At 40.8% G+C, this 23,101-nt stretch overlaps 1 protein-coding gene across 1 annotated transcript in view; it reads left to right on the forward strand.

Annotated features, from left to right (window-relative positions):
• MLIP (muscular LMNA interacting protein) overlaps nucleotides 1–23,101 on the forward strand; it is a 169,803-nt gene that overhangs the window by 61,141 nt on the left and 85,561 nt on the right. Inside the window, exons 3-5 of the mRNA XM_073335117.1 lie at nucleotides 5,298–5,456; nucleotides 8,088–8,474; nucleotides 15,136–16,773. Of these exons, the coding sequence (XP_073191218.1) occupies nucleotides 5,298–5,456; nucleotides 8,088–8,474; nucleotides 15,136–16,773 (2,184 nt within the window). The remainder of the gene's footprint in view (nucleotides 1–5,297; nucleotides 5,457–8,087; nucleotides 8,475–15,135; nucleotides 16,774–23,101) is intronic.

Consider the following 23,101-nt stretch of genomic DNA (forward strand, 5'->3'; position numbering starts at 1 on the left):
TGGGAACAGAAATATTATGTAAGTGCCAACAATAGCCATCCTGTCCATTTCCTTCAAACGTTCAGAGATCTGGAACGTCTGCCAGGAAAGTACAGCAAAATAAGGAAATATAAATAAGTTAATTAAATTCACTTGCCTAGAAATGGTGTGTCTTATTTTATGTATGCCCTGCTCCCATTTCTTCACCCTTTCCCCCTCTCCTTCTATGTCTTACCATTCTGTCCATCTCATTATTTTATTTCTGTAGTATTTCTTGATTTTCACTCTTTTTCTTTCTTTTACTCTGAAAAGCAACATCTCACTTCCTCTCATTATTGCCTTTTTTTTGTAGTCACCCCCATTATTTTGAATGAACAATGAAAATAAAAAATAAAAGTTAGACAACATTTGATTTTCCTTTTCCAGGATCAGTTTGAAGTATGAATCTTGATTCAGGAAAACACTCAAGCATCTACTTATCTAGAGGGCCCTGTTTAAGTCTCATCAGCTTCAATTAAACTGAAGCAAAAGTGCCTAAAGTTAAGCAGGTGATTATGTTCTTTCCTGAATGGAGATGCTTTCCTGATTTATGGTTTTAGATTTATGGTATGTAATATTTGTCCCCTGTTTAGCCTTCCTATCTGGCACTTCACTTCACTTCACTTCACTTTTTTTTAAACCTTTTTTTGACTTATTCAGCTGGAAAAAATGCAAAACAGAAAAGTGTGTTTAACGTTTATTGAAAGAACAGTTAAAAAAAAAAGTGTACAAAGTGGGTTACTTTCCATTTCCATGCTTTTTTACCTTCTTCCTTTTCTGGTTGAGGTGGGGTGGAAGGTGAATAAAAAAACAAGGAGAGCAAGAGCAGGAGGGGAAACCTGCTGAAAATCTAGAAGCCAAAAATGGAAAGCTGAAATCTTTGTTTCCAAAATCTAAACTGAAGCCACATTTTAACTCAAATAGAAATGAAATGAAAATATTCATTTTAAAATGTGTTTTGAAAAATAAATGAAGTGAAATTCTTCACGGTGTTTTGAAAATTCCCATGGAAAACCCATTTTTCAATTGGAAAACAGATTTTTCCAATGAAAAACATTGGGCATCTGACCAGCTCTGTTTATCATGTATCTTTGAGTCTGTTGCTAGTATAACTTAGCCTGATTTGCATGATTGTGGTTGTATTCAAGATCCTGTGTCTGTTTGCAAGTCTGAGTGAATCAACAGGAAAAACAGATTCCAAGGAGAGACTGCTGAATTGGAATTAATTTGCAAACTGGACACAATTAATTTAGGCTTGAATAAAGACTGGGAGTGGATGGGTCATTACACAAAGTAAACTATTTCCCCGTGTTTATTCCCCCCCTTCCACCTCCCACTGTTCCTCAGATGTTCTTGTCAACTGCCGGAAATGGCCCACCTTGATTATCACTGCAAACGGTGTCCCCCCCGGCCCCGCTCTCCTGCTGGTAATAGCTCACCTTAAGTGATCACTCTCCTTACAGTCTGTATGGTAACACCCATTGTTTCATGTTCTCTGTGTATATAAATCTCCCCACTGTATTTTCCACTGAATGCATCCGATGAAGTGAGCCGTAGCTCACGAAAGCTTATGCTCAACTAAATTTGTTAGCCTCAGAGGTGCCACAAGTACTCCTTTTCTTTTTGCAAATACAGACTAACACGGCTGCTACTCTGAAACCTGTCAACAGGAAGTGTGGCACTGCATACTGTCCTATGCAATATGTGACTCCTTGAAACTTCCTGTACAAGCCTGTGGCTGTACAACATAGGAAGAAATTCTAATTGGAGGTTGACACAATCTAATTTTTAACAAAATTAAAATATGTTGAATTCAACAAGCGTCAATATAATGGCCGCCTCCAAAGAAGAAAACTGCATTGAATGGACATCATGGAGTAGTTGGAGGATGCTGTCTAGTCCATAACTCAAACATCTTGCACAAACCTCTTAAATTTAATTTTTCAAATATAATTTTATCTTTCTATTATTTTTGATGGTTAATTCCATCATGTATTTAAGTTAAGCAGGCCTTCAAAAGTGTTTTAGTCCAGTTTTACACCAAAACAATGGCTATACCAGTGGCAAATCTGGCCCAGGGAATCTGAGCTGGGCTATATTCAATATCAAAAGGATGCCATAGTATAATGCACCAGTCCTTATATTCATACTTCTTGCTTGCATTCCCACTTTGGAAGTATGCGCATACATGATTGTGAGCTTAGTTGTACAAAATGTTTTTAAATTTTTTTTTAAATTTCTATAAATGTTGACTCTGTGTGTACTTGGTATTCTCTCTCTATTTTGTTGAACCTTTAAAATTACTAGTCTGAAAACTAACTAATAACCCCTATTAAATATTAATGTTACCTCCATTTCTGATCATACAATATATCTGATATCAAGTGTCAAACAACTACATTACAAGTGGGAGATTACAAGGGAAAGCATTAGCAACTGTGTCAGGTAGCAAGGGTGCTGCAGTACCTTCACTTCTAACTAGAGTTGGAAGGGTAAAGAACAGTCACAGATCCATAAAAAATCCTTGTGTGTTTTTAAAAGAGGATTTGAAAGGCTGCCTGCAGCAGATTGCAGTGAAGAGCGAGGTGCTCTAAAGATTGTGATGGATGGTGTCAGCTTTACAAAGCTCACTCAATGGCTAGCTAATATGATGGATGCCCCAGCTTGAGCGAAGGTGATCGTAAATACCATCATAAATATTTGCTCAGGAAAGTCCCTGATGATAAGAGTCTTTCTGTAAGTTTCTATAAATCATTTTACACATTTATCCTTTCACTCCTTGAAATGTTATTCAAGGAGATGGTGGAACAAAGAAGAGCTAAGGAAATGCAATCTGCAGGGATGATAACGCACTCGTTCTGAAAAGTGCCAGCAGTCTTTGGTGTGGAGATTACAGACCAGACTGCATTCTAGTCACCAGATCCTGAAAACAAATATGCGCATGCTTAACTTTATGCACACGAGTAGTCCCAGAATCAACAGGATAGTTTGCATGTATCCCTGTTCGCAGGAGCAAGGCCCAAGTATTCTATTGTTTGCAAACTAATTGCGGAGCTGCCTATCTGATAATTGCATCTCTGATTCATGAAGACCAAGGGCCAGATTGAAGCGCAGGCCACCCACTGGGGAAAGGCAGAGGCAAGGCAAGGCTGTAAGAAGCGTTGTGGCTCTTTGAAGCAAAATACCACCCAGAGCTCCCTATGAAAAGGAGTATCTAGCATTCACTCCTCCACAGGAGCCTACAGGTCATGTGCCTTGTTCTTCCACGCATTGCCAATCAGCCTTGCTCGCTGAGGCTGGGGCTCAGGCTCTCTCTTTCCCACATCCCTTCGTAACCTGCATCTGGAAGCAAAGAGCAATTCTAGAATGTATAGCACATTCACATGAGTTTGTGAACAAAAGGGCCCAGTTTTGACTTGTGAGGTCATATTGTTCATAAGCATTGAGGTGACTGCCATGTGGTCAGTGTATTTACCTTATGAAGATTTTAAAACATTGCTCATTTAGAATTAGATCTGGAGAAATATAAAATTGTTCTTGACTGTGTCTTAGAGAATAAGGCTCTTATCCTAAACTGTAAACCAAACTCCAGTGGGCTATGGCTGTGTAAATAATCTGATTGCCTTGTGTAGGTGATTTTGGAGGCAGGTTTCTGATCATGAAATCAACATCTACTTAAATTGTTTTAGCTGAAAATCTGTGTTTAACATTTTTAACATCCCGTCAGCTACAAGGCTAGTTTTGCTTAAGTTATATGAATATTTTTCGTCTTTATGTCCTAAAATTGCTACTTGCTTTCAGATGCAAATTACAAAGGAGTATAATAAGTAGCACGTTGCTCAAATTTCTGTTTCGTTGTAAATGAGAAAACCACAGGGGAAAAAACCTCATAGATTGCTGCTATTATGCTACAGCATAATTCAATTCAGTTTAGTCCTGTATTATTATGTTGTCTGAAAATTAGATTAACTACTACAATCCTGAAGTCAGATTTTAGGGATAAACTCCATGAATTCCTTCCATGTTCTTCCATCAGGAGGATGGGGGTTGTACCCCTTACCCACCCATGGAAGAATCAATGGAATCTGATCCACGGTTGTCCCCAGATCTGCTATGAGGTCCAGTAGAGGGGCCGTTTCCATCTCCTCTCATCAATCTCTGCTGGCAAGACTGCTTTATACCAGCTTCATTACAAGGGCTTCTTCTGCCAGCACTTGCCTACCAGGACCTTCTATTAAGGGGGATTTCATTGATTGGAGGGGACTGTGGGAAGTCTTGTGCTGTCTTTTAGGTGGAATTCCCATTATGTGCTGAGGCAAAAACTGAACAGCCCCACCCTCTTGACCCCAGCCTGCACTATTCCTTCACAGTCTTTGTGTAGTACCCCAAACAGGCAGGAAAGGATGAGAAGGAGGTGGGGCCATGGCTTACCCTGACACCTTCCCATATACCTATAGGCCTGTGGGACTGGATGGCTCTGATGTGGAGGTGAGGGAGGAAGTATATTGTAATCTCTATTTGCCTGGGACACTCTTGGAAGCAGAATTCATCCCCAAACTCATCCATGGTTGGCATTGGCTCCATACCAACTTTTACTCTAGGAAGTGTGTCATTTGCACATATTAATGGTGTGGCAAAAACAATGAAGCAAGTTTGGGTTTTCTTCTATTTCCTGAATTATTTTCACAGGTAAACCAATTGGGTGTGTTGATTTTAGTTACAACGTAATTGTTTCAAGAGACACCTGTGATAAATGACTGTGGTTTCATTAATCTGCCAGCTCTATTTCTATGTCATTTGCTACAGTTAAAGGTGCCTTGTTTCAAAAACAACTGTTTAAATTTGTGGTCCGTTCATAAGCAAAAGGTTTTTTGGCCATAGCCTGTGTTCAGGCTGGTGTAAATCTGCTGAACGCAGTAGAGTTATACAGTGGCACATGCAGACTAGTGGAGTGCTGATGCAGGAGAATTATGGAACATCAAACTGTGGGCCAAACTCACCACTGAGATACCCACAATGCAACTGTACCGATTCAATATGGTGGCACTAGGTGTGAGCCAGACAACGTTTTGTCCTTTATGAATATACTTTCTCAGATTTGATTAGAAAATACATATATTGCTAGGACACAAAACCCATCCATCAGTAAAGCTAGTGAAATAAGCATAAGGCATGAGGATGTATATTGGATCAGTCATAAGACTTAAACAGACTCTTTCTTCTTTGGTAAAAATAATCTCCATCAAGATTAAAAGCTACATTCATTATGTATCTTGTAGGTCCCCTCTGGAGAATCCGGAACCAAACCTTTGACCTTCACATTTGTTCCATCTATCGGACGACTTCCGACTCACTTTCAGGTTGTAGATGTCTGTAAACTGCTTGTGAGAACTTCAGAGGAGCCAAACAATGAAAGCAGTCAAGAAATTATAAATAGGGTAGGATTTTATATTGACATAGTTTTACATTTACTTGAAAGGTATGGAAAAGTCTTCCTGACTGTCACTGAACTGGTATTGTTCCTCCTTAACCTCTTCCCTGTTGGAGTTTGAGTGTAAATTCCAGGACCATCAGAGAAGCAGCCATGCAATATACATAGAAACATGGGAGTTGCTATAATGGAGCAGACTGATGGTCTGCCTAATAAGGTATTTTGCCTTTGGTGGAGTTTATACCTGAAGTAAACCACTCCCCATCTCCATAATGTGTTCTGCCAATTATGTAATGATATATCATGATGATGTGATGAGGGTGGAAAGGGGACATGAATAGGTACATTCGAATTATCATAGTGGAATACACCAATAGTAAGTCACAGAATCCTGCCTTCAGCAATGGCCACCGTTGGATGCTCCACATGAAGGTGCCAGTCCCCATAATTATTCTAATTCTGCAAAAATACTGCAGTAAAATTAAAGTTTCTTCTGTTTTGAAACTGCCTATGTTAAGATGGGTGCTCTACACTTGAAATGGGGAGTACCACAGGACGCAGGTATCCTTTGCTAACTGGGACAGTCTTTGAAGTGCAACTGCTGAACAGCACAGAGGACATGTCTTACTGACTTCAGCAGGTGAGCACCTTATCTCCTGCAGACCAATATCCTGTGTAACTTTTGGATTTAGGTAGTATAACTACAAATGTTCCTCTTGATCATATATAAATAATTTTTAAAAATGCTGCTAAACCATTTGCCTTGGTGATTTCCTGTGATAGTGAATTCCCTAGGCTCACATTACGCTGCATAGAGAAATATTTCCTTTGCTTTTCATTTATTCTTGTGTTATTTGAAAGCATAAATATGATCCTCTGATTAATTTCCACACTCCTTTTGGTCTTGTCCCTTCAAGTCCTTTTATGCTACATTGCTGGGAATGCAATTTGGTGGCACTCCAGTTCAAGTAAACATAAGCTACACATGGGGGCAAGTAGTGTGCAGCACTAGGAATAGTTCCTGAACTGAATGGAAGTCTCAAGCACCTTGAACATCTTCTCCCCAGGGCACAGCATTACAAAAACGGTTGAATGTGGGCAGAGAATGGGCGTGTCTGAGGAAAGTTGAGTTTAAATGTAATCCTCATTTTGCAAATAGTCACTTAGTTACTTGCTCCTTCCTTTGACCGTGTCTTGCTCCTTCCTTTGACTGTGTAGCTGCTACTTGCAGCAGAAGTGCCAGAAACTCCCTAGAACTGGGAGGCCACCGGCACCTGAACCATGCCCCCACACATGCTCTGCCCCTTCTCCTGAAGTCCCACCTTCACCCCACCTGTTTTCCCAAGGCCTGACCTTGCTCCACCCCTTCCTCCCCAAGGTCCCATCCTTGCTCTGCCTCTTCCTCTGAGGCTCCCACTTTTAAAAGTGATGGGGCTATGGCTCCATGACCTCCTCCCCTCATCCTGCCCCATTTCAGCACCCCTGACTAGCAGTGCTCTCAGGAAGCAGAATCAGGTTTTCCTGAGTTCTGTGTCCATCCATCACATTTCAGTATGCTCTAATGCAGGCAGTACTCACGTACGCTGAGCAGCAGTAGGACCTTCATACCCCCTTTTATTCTCCTTTCCAAACTGAGCATGGCCAAAATTTTCACAAGCGAGTCACCCAAACTCAAATTTAGATATCAAAATAAGTGGTCTGATTTTCGAAATAACTTATTTCCCTGTAACTCCCATTGCAGCCAATGGGAATCTAATTCTGTAGTATGCCCCTTACAGAGCATGCATATGTAAGCCCTACTGGTGATTTATTTCATACATCCATTCATCTGCCTGATCCCTTCTGCTAGGCCAGGGAAACAAAATACAGCAATCATTTCAAATATTGGATGACTCAGCAATGCATAAGACATATGCAAAGGATAACACTACTGCAGCACTTGCCGGGATAAATACTAGAAACTGAAAAAGCAGAATATTATCTGCTGTAAAAAGAACAATTGTGCTTTGTGCTAAAATGCTTACCCTTAAATGTACAGTAAAGCTTCCTGACCTCACATTCTTTTCTTTCCTCTTTCCAAAGAATGCCCTGGATTCAGGTCCTTTGTTCCTTTGTTGCCATGTATGGGTTTTGCCCCAAATTTCTCTGTCAGATAGTTGTGAGTGGTATTGTCTGCTCTTGTGGATCCCACAGTCAGAATTCCACCCCCATCATGTCTGCTTTAGGCTGGCCTCACAGCTCATTCTGCTTGACTGCACCCCATCCTCCCTCCCAGTTGCAATGTTATTCCCAACATCAAATCCAATCTATTGTGTTGACTTGAGTCTCCCATTTCTGTGTTATGTAGCTAGAAAGGCGACAAGTGTCTCCCTTTATAACAGAGTTAATGTATGGGCCAGTGTGTTGGTGGGAGGGAAGGTGCCGGGAGTGGGAAAGCATGTTAGTGGAACAATGGAACAGGCAACTTCTGTTCTCTCGGACTCACCCAGCCTAGGCTGGAGCCTGAGATCTTGGCTTATCTTCTGGGAGATTGGTATCATAGTGCCAGCTAGTGCTGCAAGCTAAAGGTTCCTTCTGTTTTTATGGAGAAACAAATAATATTCAGCTAAAATAGAATTTATTTTAATGTGTTTTGCAGTCTACCATAGTCTCTGATGACCTGGCCTTAAAAAGTGGAATCAGGCAAGACAGTGAATCCACCTATCACGCAGGCAGCAGCCAAAAGATTTTCCAGCCAAAAGAGTATAAGATGAGCAAAGGAGACATGCAGGAGGGTGACCTTTTCAAGGCTGAGTTTGTCTTTATTACGGACTCTGATGAAGGAGATGAAGAGACCGTTTCCAGAAACAGTGTTCAGCAGCCTTCTGTAGGTCATGGCATTGGGCATGCGAGATGTCAGCTATTGGCCACCTCCCACATTTCTTCTGGTGGTGAGTCAAGCAAACCTCATGGTGACCTGAACGTTCCTGAGACACAATGTGCTGCGCTGTCAGTTAGTGCTACCCGTTCCCCCAAACAACGCCAGGTAAGTTATTATTTTAACTCTCCTGTGTGGGTGGGGTGTGCATGTCAACTTTCACTTGCCATCTCTTTTGCGATGTGGTCATCCAGTTCAGCTCAGGATGGATGTTGATTACTGGCTGCTTTTTGTGGATTATTAGTAATTTCTCTCTTTTGCCACAGTCAATAGTTCTACATTTCTACCTAAAAGTGGGTATGTGTCTCACAGTAGAGAGGGTGTATAAAGGGAGCTGTTAACAGAGGTGGAGGTGAGTAGCTGGTGCAGATCTGTTAATCTTTTTCTTCTTGCCTCTCTGATCTACTCATCACAACACAACCTAAAGGTGTAGGACTAGATTCTCAATTTGTGAAAATTGGCATAGCTCCATTGAAATCAATGGATCTTGGAGCTAAACTGATTTAGCACTGAGGACCTGTATGTGAATTTTCCCTTCTCTGAAACTTATGCAGTCATTGACATCTGCGCAAAGAGGGTATAAAATGCTTCTGTTCTAAATTAGTGTCATTTTTCATTGTCTTTGCACGGGTGTAAACGACAACTCAAGGTGCAAGGCCCATTCTGTGGGCTTGTCTTCACTGCAACAGTTAGTACACTTGAGTTACTGCACTTAACTAACTCAGGTGAGAGTGAGCCCACTTCAAAACCACACTTGGAGTTACAAATAGTGATTGGATTAGCAGCACAGAGTGACTGGATTAACAGAATGATTAGAGTGGATTAGCTGCTGATGAATTGCTGTAATTTGAGCTGCAACGCACCCTTCCCCCTGCTCCCCTTCTCCCCCCCCCCACCACCATTGGCCAGGGAATTTGAGTTCAAAGCACCACTTAACTGAAGCTACAGATTGTTTTGTGTGGATGGGAGTTGAGTTAAGGGTAACCCTTGAATTATAACTCAAGATAACTACTCTGTTATCCTATACATGGCACATGGTTTTATATTAGGCAAAATTTAGGACTCTAAAGAAAAAAATAACTAATGGTGTTCAGAGTTTATTTTATTTGGAGATGGATGAATTTGAACCAGAGGGTAAATAAATTGTGCATACATTCAGAAACTTGACTTCTGATGTTTCTGGAAGGAGCACAGATTGTCTGCAGGGAACTGTAGAGGGGGAAATAATTTTCTCTTTTTTTAAAACATAATTGGCCAGATCCTCAATTGGTGTAAATTGATGTAAATCCCTTCACTTCAATAGAGCTGTGCTAGTCCGAAAATCCAGCCCTTTGGTGCTTCTAAAGAGAAAATAAGCCCTGTTGCTTTCTCTAACAAAATGAATAATTCTTGATGTCCAAGGCTCAACTCCTGATGTCCTTATTCAGTTTTTACTCAAATTCCCAGTGATCTCAGTGTTCTCATGTGACTTTATGACTGAGTAAAACCGAAAAGAAAGGAGCTTAGGATATAATCCTTCACGAGGAATTATTCATTGGGCTGTGCTCAGTCCCAGTGAAGTCAATGGAAGTATGATGGCATATACAAACCCCACATGGGGCAGCACAGGGCTAAGGAATTAATGTGGGTTTAGGCAGCTTTGGCCCACGACATATGTGAGAGATGTCAGTATTGGAGAGAGGAGCTTAAAAGGGAGAAGACCAGCTCAGTTCGTGGCACATGAGTCAGGAGAGCAGATCTCCAGTCCTCAGGTCTTGGAGCAAGGATTGGATAAAGGCAAGAAGTCCTCAGCTGAGCACTGCCTGGAGACCCCTCCCTGAAGGAAGCACGGTTCTGTTGTGGATCCACCTGTGATAAGACTATTGTTTTATACTACTGGTGACCTTAGTTTGGCCCACAGCTTTGCAGAAGCATTCTGGATGAGAGCTTTACCACATCTGTGGGATGACTTGTTGGTGTGGGTTTGTTGACAACCACCAAGAGGGTGGACTATCTGAGGCTCAGTCTGAGGACAGAGCCTCGTGAGACTTGACTGGCATACAGGAACACCTGGACACTGCAGAGCAGAGGCCTGGGTGAGTGGTAGGGCCTGGTTCAAGGCCTAGGGGGTGCCCTGGGATAGGAACCCTGCTGATAGGAAGTGTTGCCTGTGTAAGAAACAAAAGAATTGGTCCTTGATGAGGCAGCTTACAAGAAATGAAGATGAAAATTTACTTGTGGTACTTTCAGTCCACACAGATCATGGAAGGGTTAGGAATTTTCTCCAGTAGCAGCTATCAAATATATGGCAAAGTTTTTATAAGTGAAACAGAGAGTAATATACATGCCATAGTTTCTTAATGAGTTTTTGATGGTCTGACAAGCAATAGGAGACTTGATTGGCAGTGTAGGAAAAAAAATGTAGCCTCTGGCCTTCTGTGCAGAGTTTGGAAGAATTCAGATAAAGACTGTTCAACTGTATTAATCCTATACCTGAGTGTATACAGGGTAAATGTTTATTATACCTGATGTGTATGCCTCAAGTGTATACCTTTCAGGTCATTGTTCTAAAGACACATGGCTGACAGATCAACAACTTTATGTACTCTTCCCATCTTCTTTATTGTCTAAATAATATCTGTTACCCTGTATGTGATAAATAGAATACATTTTGACTAAGCTGCTTTTTTCTGGTGTTCAAAGTCCATCTCTACTGAGCTCCTCTCAATATTTCTATGGTAACTCGCTTGCTTTTAGTGGTTTAGTATTTAGTGTAGTGATTAACCCTAAAATGAAGGGAAATTATGAAAATTTAAAATGGCTACGTTACTTATACCGGGTGTAGTGGCACGCGCCTGTAATTCCAACTACTTGAGAGGCTAAGGCTGGCAGATCGCTGGAGCCCAGGGGTTCTGGGCTGTGATATGCTATGCCGATCACGTGTCCGGTGCCACTGACAGCCTGGCCAATGGGTGGCTGAAGGACTGGCTAACAACTCAAACGATGCACTGTGATCAGCGCTCTCTCTAGGAGGACTGATTGGACAAGGTGATATTACTTATCTGCTAGTAAATTTACTGGTATTATTCACAGAGGTGTCTCTTACATAGGCGTCTACATTGTAAAATGATCTCGGTTACAAAATCAACATTATGGTCAACTTTGGTGATTGTACATATACTACAACATTTGTTTAAAAGAATCACTAACATCTTCATTTCCTGTCGGTGGGGGAAGGAGAACAATGACTGACACTGAAGTAAACAGATGTTCCAAACACCCTTAACTTGCTTGACCATTGCTGCAAAAAAAATTAATGTCATATTCAAAGTATGAAAAGCAGTTCAGTATTTCAAATTTAATAACTTACTAGTTATCACTTCTTCTGCTTCCCTCACTTCTTGTAAGCCTGAAGTGGTTGTTGAAGTAGCCGGGAATCATGAGGCAGGCAGTGATCATAAATCAGCCAGTTCTCTCCGTTTTCTCTTCTGTAACGCTCATGCTCCACCCACATGGCATAATGGAGCACCAGTTGCCCCAGAAGCGAGAAGCCACTAGATCAACTCATGTGTTAATGAATTACTAACCGATCAAATGTTTAGTGAATAGGGAGGAGCAAACAAATAATATTCCATGTTAAAACATGGCAGATGTGAGTTTAGATTCAGCTGATGAATGATGACAGATGCACATAAGGCTGCAGGGTGGCTCATCTTTTGTAGTTGTGTATGAGGGCATGGAGAGAACATTCCCTCATTTCCCCCTTGTGCCCTTACACAAACCCAGACACCTTGTGACTAGAGGGTATAGGTTCTCCCCAACCCCTTCTGCATCTGCCAGCAAAGCTGGTCATCCATAGATGGGAGTGAATGGTGCACCCTCTCTTTGTACAGGCTCTTGCTTTAGGCCATAATCTAGCCCTTATAAAACAAAATAAACTATAATAATCTGTAGTTTATCAGCATTCTGGATTCTGCTCTCATGGTATCTTTTGAGAGTCTGCTTTTCGTATTGGCTCCCACTTCACAGACACAATGAAATTTACAAGAACGCTCACTTTTTAAAGGAAATGTAAGAGTTTCAATATCAGATCTCTGTGTTTGTCTTTGGGTAACTTACCTACATGGAAATCCCAGGTTACAAGGCAGGATGTCCCAGATATTCTTTTTCTGACCCTGTTATGATGGGAGATTCCATGAAATAGCTAATAGGAAAGCTATCCATTAACACTTTAAAAACTCATTAACCTTTTGATGAATCCAGCCCAGTGTTTCATGTCCTTACTGATCATAAGCAGAAGTAGTAGAAAAAATACAGTCTGTTTACATATCTCTTACATGCCCCACACTGTATAGGTGCCCCACAGAAACAAACACCTAACATAAAAGATTAATTCTTATTATGGCATTGGATTTCAGGTTCGGTAGTCTTGCCAATAATTTTGCAAGGTCATAGTCTGTGTGTGTGTGTGTATGTATATATATACGTAGGTGTGTGTATTTAAAACCCAGTTATAAATATAATTATGAGAAATCTAAAAAACAAGGTGCCCATCAAAGAGTTCAGTGTTGCTTCAGCTAGATTGTAAGATCCTTGAAGTAGGGGACATACTGTTTTATGTTTGTAAACTGCCAAGTCCATTGCTCAATAGATGATAAAAATAGTAAGAAGCAATCAGAATGCCAGATACATTCTTCCCTCTGAACTGCCACTGAACAAATTCCTTAATATGGTGATAGCACAGTGCTGCAGGAGGTGCTGCATGAGACATTAAAAATGAGGACCTAACCACTTCTAGGACCTGATTCTTGTTTATACAAAGGCACTTCCTACAGCTTTGGCACTATAGAGAAGCATTGAAGTAGGAGCAAAGTACATCTACCCCCACTTTCAGGCCAGTGGTGTAAAGAGGCTATAATGAATCAGGCTCCTAATCTTTAAAGGTCCAAATATACTTTATGTGAGACAGCAGTTCTCCACCGGGGTCTGGGGCCCCCTGGGGGGCCTCAAGCAGGTTTCAGGGGGTCTGCCAAGCAGGGCCGGTGTTAGACTCGCTGGGGCCCAGGGCAGAAAGCCAAAGCCGGGAGGTGCAGTGCTAAAGCCTGGGGGCCCAAGCCCTGCCACTTGTGGGTGAAGCCAAAGTCTGAGCAACTTAGCTTAATGGGGCCCCCTGTGGCATGGGACCCCAGATAATTGCCCTGCTTGCTATTCCCTCCCCCACCCCAATGCTGGCCCTGGCTTTTATATGCATTGAAATAGTTGTTGTGGCACAGCTGGGCTGTGAAATTTTTATAGTGGGGGGGGGGGGGAAGGGCAGGAGGCTCAGAAAGAAAAAGGTTGAGAACCCCTGCTGTAAGAAATGGGGTCTTAGTTCTAGCGTCCTGAGCAAATTCCATGTTCCTGCCGGTACTTGTATTCGCTCTTTCTGTTTCCTCGACAGATTCTGCTCTTCCTTGCAATCCCCATGTGTTGGTTGGCAGCTGATGCAGTCAACCTGAGATGAAGCTACATTTCAGTAGAGTGTGACTTGATCTATGTACACATTCACCACATCATCTATGTGGTCACCTTTTAAAAGTGAACAATAATTACCACACAGTGTCACAGTTTCTCCTGTACTTAACAAAGGAAATACAATACCTGTTAGAAATTGCTGACTTAGTTTTAACCATTAAGTTTTCATTTAATTATTTTCAGCAATATCAAGAGAAATAGAAATGGTGCTCACTGTATATCAAGGGCCTAGTCTCACTCCTATGGAAGCTAGTGGCAGTTGTTCCATTGACTTCAGTGGACGCAAGATCAGGCCAGAAGTTTTTTAAATGGTTCAGGACTGTCTGGAATAAAAGATGTTCGATCACCCTCCGATAATATTATTATTTAGAAGTATTTGTTAAAATTTGAAAGTAGATGAGTAATGTGTAGAAATTGTTTGTTATAAAAACTGAACAAGAACCTGCAAACCTCCTCCTCCTTATTTGTCTGATACAAATGTAATACAGCAGTAGTTATTCAAGTGTGGTATGCTGCAAAGACTAGTTTTTATTTTAGTTGCAAACCAAGCAACATATCAACTCGTTATCTGACAAATTCTAAACCATATGGACTAAATCTTGAAGTACTTACTCAGGAAAATCATTGCCTGACTAAGGACATCCATACATAGTCATATAAACTGTAGTGGGTTTCTACTGTATTTTCAGTGGAGGGAGATATCTTTCATATGTAATTATGACATTATAAGAGGTAATCCTTTTGATGACAGACGGTTTGAATTCTATCACCCTTATTCACATTGTGTAGGACCTTATTTCATGAGGAACAGAATTGGACACTAAATATATTATAGATATTTAGGGCCACATTCTGCTCTCACACCAATGTAACTATTGTTGTGATCAGTGATCATATATATGTGTGTGTGTGTGTGGTTGAGGACCATAACTTCTAGTTGCATCATATGCTTACTGACAGCATGATTACTTCAGTTTTTGCTTAAATGGGAAACACAATAGCCTGGAACCTAAAGAAGTGGTAACTTGTTTATGTAAGCAAAACAAAATCTCCATCAAAATAATTTAAGTGCACAAGTTGTTTGTTCTGAATCCTGTCTCATTAGAAAGCAGCCCACCAGGCTGTGTTACTGACAGTTAAGATACCCTGGTGCTGTTAGCCCACAATATAGTACTAATATAAATACTTTATGCATGATCATGCAACCAATATGTAAGATTTTAACAGTTTCCCTCATCTCACTCTATTTTAACACTTCTCTTTCTTTTTTTCCCAGTTAACTTCTCCTTCTACTTTTGATCATCTTTCTCATAAACCACCTGCTGCCTGCTTAATTTCTCCAACTAAACTGAAAGTAGAATGTGAGATTGTTAACCCGAAACAAGCCTCTTCTCTGGAAGAATCCTATAACAAGTGGCAGTCTGCAGCTAGGTCTTCTAAACAAGATTCATCTACGTGTTTTCAGGCTACTGCTCACAGTTCACCTCTTTACATGTCCCAGAGATCCCCATCTGTATTAAACAGCCCTTCTTCCAGTACTCAATTCTCCAATAACCTTCAAATGCCAAATATTGCTATGCCTAACTATGTTTACAATACGTCTGAATTCACAGCATCATCAGATCCAAGCAAGAGTCCAACTCCAGTTTCATATTTTCCCAATTCAGCGGGAATGCCAGGTTCTCCAGATCAGTCTGTATCTCCCTGTTCTTCTAAGAAATTTAACACATTTTTTGCCACCCCTGTCCATATCACAGCACATTCATTATCACCTAGTCCTAAACCACTGTCCTCCCCATTTTATGGTTCCTCCTCAACCATATGTAGTGTAAATGAGCCTTGTAGCAGGATGTCATCTAGTGGAAATCTGCTGAAGTCAGGAATTAGATCCCCTCTGCCAACCAGACTCTCCCTTTTAACTGCTATTCTGAAGTCAGGCCCATCTCAGCAAAGACCACTCTCCCCTGCATCCTGTCCCCCTACCTTTTCTCCTAACTCCCTTCGCTCCTCAACATGCACAGTAGATCAAAAGTTTAAAACAAGTCCCCCTACTCCTAAGAAATCTGCCTCAAGCTTTTCTATTAAGTCAAACTCTCCAAGCCAAGAGGAACATTGGCCTTCGCTATTGTCTCACTCACCCATTCATGTGCCTTTGTCCTCAAAGCCCATTTCTACTCCTCGGGCTAGATCCCTTTCCCCTAAAAAGCACCTTCATGCCAGAACACTTTCTCCTGACTCATTATATCCTCTGTCATCCACCATTTCTCCCTATAGGAAAACAGTTGTGTCTCCCCTGTTACAACCCAAATCACCGTCAGTGCCGCCCCCTGTCCCGAGACACTCTTCTTCCCTTCACCCTGCACTTTCTCCTACAAAACCATTGCCTTACCCTGTCCACAAACCCCAAAGGCCTGAAAAGTCTAGGAGAGTCCACACCTACTCACCCACTTTCACTTGTAAATCATACCCTTTATCCTCTCCTGCCAATGAAAAAGGCATAGTCTCCCCTATCCTAGAAAAATGTTCCTCCTCTTCTCCAAATCTTATGCATCCAACCTATAAATCAAAAGCAGGTTCATCCCAGATATCTGCTCAGGAACTGAATCCTGTCTCCCCTACCCCTTCAAATGTCTCAACCCATTGGTCTTCGTCACCTGCTACTTCTACATCGCCTATTTGCCCACCCTATAATATTCATTCCCACTCACCACAACTTAATTCCTCCTCACTACACCCAAAACATAGAGTTTATTCATCAGCTGCAAGACCTAAGCAGTTGCCCACTATATCAGTAACACCATGTAGATCTCCTGTCCCAGGCCAGTCACCTTGTACACCGTTGTCAAGATCCAGGGAGCTGAGTTCACCTAAGTCTTTTTCCCGGCCTCCTGATCATGAAAGCCTGAAACCCAAGGTACTTGTCTTGCATGCTTATTTTCTAATAGACCTTTGTCTTCATACAAAAATTTACATAGTAAAATTAAGCAACTGGGTAATTGTTTTAAAAGAGAAAAACTTACTGTATTAATGGTGTAAATACAAAATCATAACATCACATGTTACTAACAGCATGTTTTACATTATGGAAGCAGCCATGTCAAGAGTTTGTAGTGTAAAAAGATATTGTCAGTGGGTGGGAGAAGGAGCTGGTGGAGATTGACTTGTTGGCAGTTGTTTGGCAATAGATTTGATTATCTTTAATTGTTATAAAACTCAGGTAAAACAGTGCTGGATATAATATTAATAACTAAACATATTCTGTGCAAGTTAAGAGAGCAGATGTAAGTCAGCATAGTTCCCCATTGAAAACAATGGAAGTGCACTGATTTATATCAGCTGAGGTGAGGCAGAGAAAGAATCTATCTGTTCTCTCAGTTTTCACTTGTTGATCTCTGCTGCTGTTATGCCCAGTCCTGGCAGCCTGCTACAGTTTTGGCTAAAATCCCAACTCTTCTGCAGCTCTGTCCTAATCTTTTGCCTCATTCTGCTGTGTCCACGTGCTGAAGAAGAGCACTGTGTAGCTTGAAATCTTGTCTCTCTCACCAACAGAAGTTGGTCCAATGAAAGATATTCCCTCGATCCACTTGTCTCTCTGCTACACTATAGATACTTCACCTCTACTAACTTGGTTGGTAAAGTGCTGACTTGATTCTTGTGCTTCTGTGTTGTAAATTCTTAATGTTGTAAATTCTGTATTACGAAAAAAGAACCCACCCCAACTGCATTTGCTGCTTCAAATATGTCTGCCCTGCACTCTGCTGAATCAGCTCTGCCTCCTGCTCTTTGCCCTCCATAAGAAGAGGGGGAGAGTCCCAGCAGAGGGAGGACAAGCAGTAAAGGGAATTGCTGTAAGAAGATTTAGAAATCAGTGACTTTTAAAATGCTTGATGTGGAGTGCGGAGTAAGAAAGAAGGAATGGGAGGGGGGAAGAAAGGGAAAGTGTGTGGGCCAAAAAGGATGCAACAGATGTGTACATGTGAGAACTAAGGGAGCTAGAAAACACAAAAGAAAAGATGACAACAGAAGCAAATAGAGTTCATGGTTTTCTGTCCTCCTTAGCCAGGATTCTGCACTCTCCATTTTTCTTTATTTCTCTTCTTTCTTACCCCTCGGCTCTCCTCTTACAGCTGAAGTATAGTTACGATCTTCGGAATGATGTCATACTTTATCGAATTACTGTAATTATCAAATTACTGTAATATCTTTCACTGGACCAACTACTGTTTACTCTTGAGCTTTCATAGATTTCCTCTACAACTCACATTCTCTTGTGAGCAGAATACGATCTCTTTAATGTTCAAGTCAAACTTTCAAACTCAGGATATTTGAGTGTGATTGAAATTTGACTAGACAAGCTCAGCCATCCCTAAATTTGAGAGAGCTGCTATTCTGTGGAGTTTTACAGGCTTTAGAGATCTTGGTAAAGAAGTGTTTTATAAGCAAGGAGAGAATTAAGGCAAAGAATGTTAGACCCACTGCAAAGCTGGGTCTGACCTAGTTTTTGTCAAACAATAGGAGTGAGAGGCCATGAAGTCACTACTGACTTTACTCAAAAAATAGACAGCATTTTTATTGAAATTTGTCATTGCATGGTAGCTAAAAATATTTTTTCTGTACATTCTCATTTATATTTTGACATTGAAATATAAGTTTTCAACATGATCCCCATAATAATTATACTCCACTGTATCTGAGAGTGAGCAAGAGGCCCATCAGTTACACTCTGTGTGGCAAACCCTGCCCTCTCCTCCATGGGTACAAAGGGGATATATATAACTAGCATGGTATATTCCTTACAATCAGAAAGAAAAGAAAAGCAGAGCTGGCAACTGAATGTTTTAATTAGTATTTTGCATTAAAGTTGACATTTCCCCTCAGTAAAAATTAAATCTGGTCAATATGTTCTGTATAATTCCTGTCCTTTTTGTAGCAAGTCTTTGTTGAATTAACAGCAGCATAAATGGCTCATCACCCAAATCTGTCATGTTACATTAAGACACTTTTTCTGTAAATCAAACTCTGCTGATGAGAAAGCATTATTCCTTCGATTTTGTGGTACCAAAACAGTTTGGGCGGGAGTGTGGAAAGCATGTCAGCTAGTAAAGATTCATTTTAATAAATGAAAAACTAGCAGTGATGCAGCAATAAAGCTGAAAAATCAAGCACTCAAAAGTCAGCACATTCCAAAAGTTAAGGTTTTTCCTTCAGTGTTAACTCCGCCACGTTGTACATACTCAAATATACAGTTTGTTACACCATGCAGTAATAATCAGTCACTACAGTCTCTGTGCAGTACATAGTGCTAAAATCAAACAGATTGGGGAGAAAGAGACCTGTGGACTCCACATATTGCTGGTGTTGTCTCACCTCAAGCCTTACAAAGAAAGGAAGATTTGAGAGAGAGCGGTAACCAGCATCAACAAATGAGCAAAGGCCTACCAAACCAGTGAGCTTATGGAGCTCTTGGGCCAACTCAGTGAAAACAGGGGAGGGAAGTGTTGAATTGATACGGTCATCGACCATTAATTAATTCATAGATGTTAAAGCCAGAAGAGAACCTGTATAACACAGGCCATAGAATTTCATTCAGAGATTCCTGCACCAAGCCTGTAATTTGTGGCTGCAAAAGATCATTTCTTTTGGAAAAACATCCAATCTTGATTAGAGTTCAAGTGATGGAGCATCCACCATATCTCTGGGGAAGTTGGTCCAATGGTTAATTATTGGTAAATATTACTGATAAAAATTGTGCTGTATTTCTAGTTTGAATTTGACTAGCTTGAGCTAGTTATAATTGTCACAAGTTCTTGGACATGCTAAAGGCTGTTAGGAGCTTCTACCTGATGCAACTTGATCCAGGAAACCATGTTGTAACTGGATTGTGAACACTGTACCTCACCCACCTAGTCTCTGTGAGAAAAAGGGCAGAGAAAGGGGGAGAGAACATCTCAGGTGGAAAAATTAAAACAATATCTAAACCATCTTGTATGTGTTGTGAAGTGTGCAGCTCATTTTGGGGCACCATGTTCTAATAAATATAATGAATTAGTGTTTGAATCAAAAGGAAAATGGGGAAAATGACTCCCTCTATAGCAGTTCAGCCCTTCTCTGGATATCTTTAAATCATCCCTGCCATTGGCACTTCTGTCCTCATCTCTTAAAAGATATGATTCAGCAAAATGCTTACACATGTATATGATTTAAGCATGTGAGTGGTCCCATTGACTTGCTGGTCTCATATCCTTCACCTGAAAGCTTGACATCAACAGAACTATTCATGTGCTTAAAATTACATATATGCTTAAGTGTGTTGCTGGATGTGGCCACAGATTCTTCTGAAGACCATATTTTTTCACCTGTGGTACAGACCATCCTTCATGTATGTCCCACAAAATTTCTTGGGGGATAATAATCCCAATCCTGTATATTCCCATTCTGGAAATAAAACTAGTCTTTCACCTCTAGAGACCTAGGGTGAAACCCTAGATCCGCTGAATGGAAGTTTTGCCATTGAATCCAGCTGAGCTAGGACTTCACTCCTGGAGTCAAATCTTTCCGTAGGTCACAGATAACAAGTAGGTCCCAGTGCTGCAGGCATCATTCAGGTGAGTAGTCCCACTGAAGTCAGGAGAAGTATTCATGGAAAGGCTGCAGAATGATACCCTCACTGTGGTGGGCTCAGCTGAATTGCCAGTTGTCCATATTACAAAGAACAGCATGTAATTTAGTAGTTGGCAGGCTCTACTTATGCGTAGCTGAGGACTGGGATAGGAGAGGGATGTAAATCAGGATTTACTGCAGGTGCATTGACACAGCAATGTAGGGCTGTCACCTGTCTGAACTGTGGACCTGATCCAAAGTTAATTGATGTCCCTGGAAAGATTCTGGTTGACACCAGTGGGCTTTGGATCAGGCCCTATACCTGCTTGAAGTCAATCCTCTTAGTTTAATGGATACCATATTCATCCATTAAAAGAAAAAAACATATTTTAAATTTCACAAGCACCAGCTACCTGTAAAAAAGCACCCCCAGCTCTTTCTATTGTCTGGTTTTTTTTATAGTGGCCCTCACTGTACAATCTAAACAGTTTTGTCAGGTTTTAATAACTGTGGAATGGCAGGAAATAATTGAACCTGCAACTTACAGGTACTAACTGGATTATTTTCTTTCAACCATCTAATACACGTGTTCCTAATTTTAATCACTTGCAGATGAACACATTTTCTCACCACATGCAAGTTAAGCATTTTCTCATCTTTATATCTTGGCAATATATGACCTGTTCTTGAACCGTGCTTTCACAGGTGAATGATAATTCTATTTCAGAAACAGGTCTCAGTAGCACTGTTTGCACCTGGCCCTCTTCTTGTTTTGTGATCCCAGTCTGTGAGAATAAGAGCTTGCAAAAACCCCAGCCTGAGTGGTTCTGAGCACTTGTAGCTCTCACTGAAGTCTCAGGTGTTCAGCTCCTCTCAGCATCAACCCTGCAGAAAGAAAAGTCTTGTGCAACTATCACCGTGCCTCAGTGGGTCACAGCTGAAGATACTAAATTCAGGACAAAGTGCTGAGAAATAGTGCCAGATGACCCCAAACTGGTCATTACTCTATCATTATGTTATGATAGAGCTAGTAACAAAAGTAAACATTTGACTCACCACAGTGGTTAACAAGAAGTCAAAAATGCAGTCTCCATAGGCATTCCAGCCCTGGTTTTAACACCCAGACACTGGACTATATGATAAGTGTTTGCTGAAAACCATTTTCATCAACTGTAGGGTCCTTCTAACCCCAAGAGATCAGCCACTTAGCCAGGTCAATATATAACTCAGATTTTACCCAATAATCACACAGATGCCAACCTTTTAGTAACTAAAGCTAAAGGTTTAATAATAAAAGAAAAGAAGAAGAGAGTTAATAATGGTTAATAGATCATATACAAACAAGTGATTGCAAAATCCTTATATCAGTGTAGCATCTTTGTAGCAGTGATGGAATAGACTGTTGGTTTGTAAAGTCTCTCTGGTGACTTCCAAAAGATTGGAAGCTCCTCAGTCCATAGTTCAAAAGTTCTCCTTTTAGTTGTAAATCCACAGTCCAGAGAATCAGGGCAGGAAACATGGACAATAGAGATATCTCAGGGGGTCTTTTATATTTTCTGCCATGTGCCTGGAAATTTACTGTCTCAAATGAAGCTCATAGCTCACTCAGTGCATGGAAAGTTACTGGCCCAAGTTGGAGTCCAGGGTCACATGAACATATCACATGCCCTTACATGCTTTGATGACTCAGATGGGCACCCATTGTCCATATTCTGGCTGAGGCATCCACAGGAAAGGATTATGGGGCAGGATGAGTTTCTTCTATGGCCCATTGTTAGGGTGAAGTGCCCTTAATGGGCCATCAACACATAGCTGTCTCGCTCTAATGTAAATTCTAGCCAAGAATACAACACATGTATAAGATACCAATGCATAGCCAATATTCATAACTTCAGCTACAAAGATGCATATAAACAGGATAATAATACTTAGAAAATCATAACTTTTCCATTGACCCCTTACGTGACATACTTGGTACAAGATTTGTTGTAATTGTATAACAGTGGTAATATCAATGATATAAATGGTCATATTTAATCACACAGCATCAAAGGAACTACTTGTGCTTAAATCAAGGGTGAAAGTAAAATGGAGCACGTACCGGTATGGAGCCAGCTCTGCCTCCTCCTCCTGCCCCGGAAGGGGCAGGGCCTTGGGAGGAAGGGGCAGGGCTGGGTCTCTCCCCGAAATGTGGGAGGGGACGACCTCCCTATGCATAAAGCTGTATATGCTTAAGACTTGCAGATTTTTGTTTTTATGTAGAACAATTCAAAGATTGCATGGGCTTTGAAGAAGCCATTATGATCTCAGGGGAATATCCATAATAATTTTAATGAAAGAGCAGTTGATCAAAAAGGATTGATACAATTTCTAGTAACAGAGTCTGCACAATTTTTACCAGCGCTTTTAAGCTTTAGTCATTTTGTGTGTGTGTATGTAGATTATATATATATAAAATATTAAACAGAACAAAAATACTGTGCTTTATAATAACACTGAAGGCTAAAGTCTCAAGGAATGAAATTAGCTTGCCCACAATTTCCACATATGTTTACACACAACCTATGCTTATGTGAGAATATCAAATAATTGAACATTCAAATAGGCATGCAATTATTCCATTTGCTCCTGGACTTTTACAG

The sequence above is a fragment of the Lepidochelys kempii genome, chromosome 3, assembly GCF_965140265.1.
Source record: "Lepidochelys kempii isolate rLepKem1 chromosome 3, rLepKem1.hap2, whole genome shotgun sequence".
In the NCBI taxonomy this organism is placed as follows: domain Eukaryota; kingdom Metazoa; phylum Chordata; order Testudines; family Cheloniidae; genus Lepidochelys; species Lepidochelys kempii.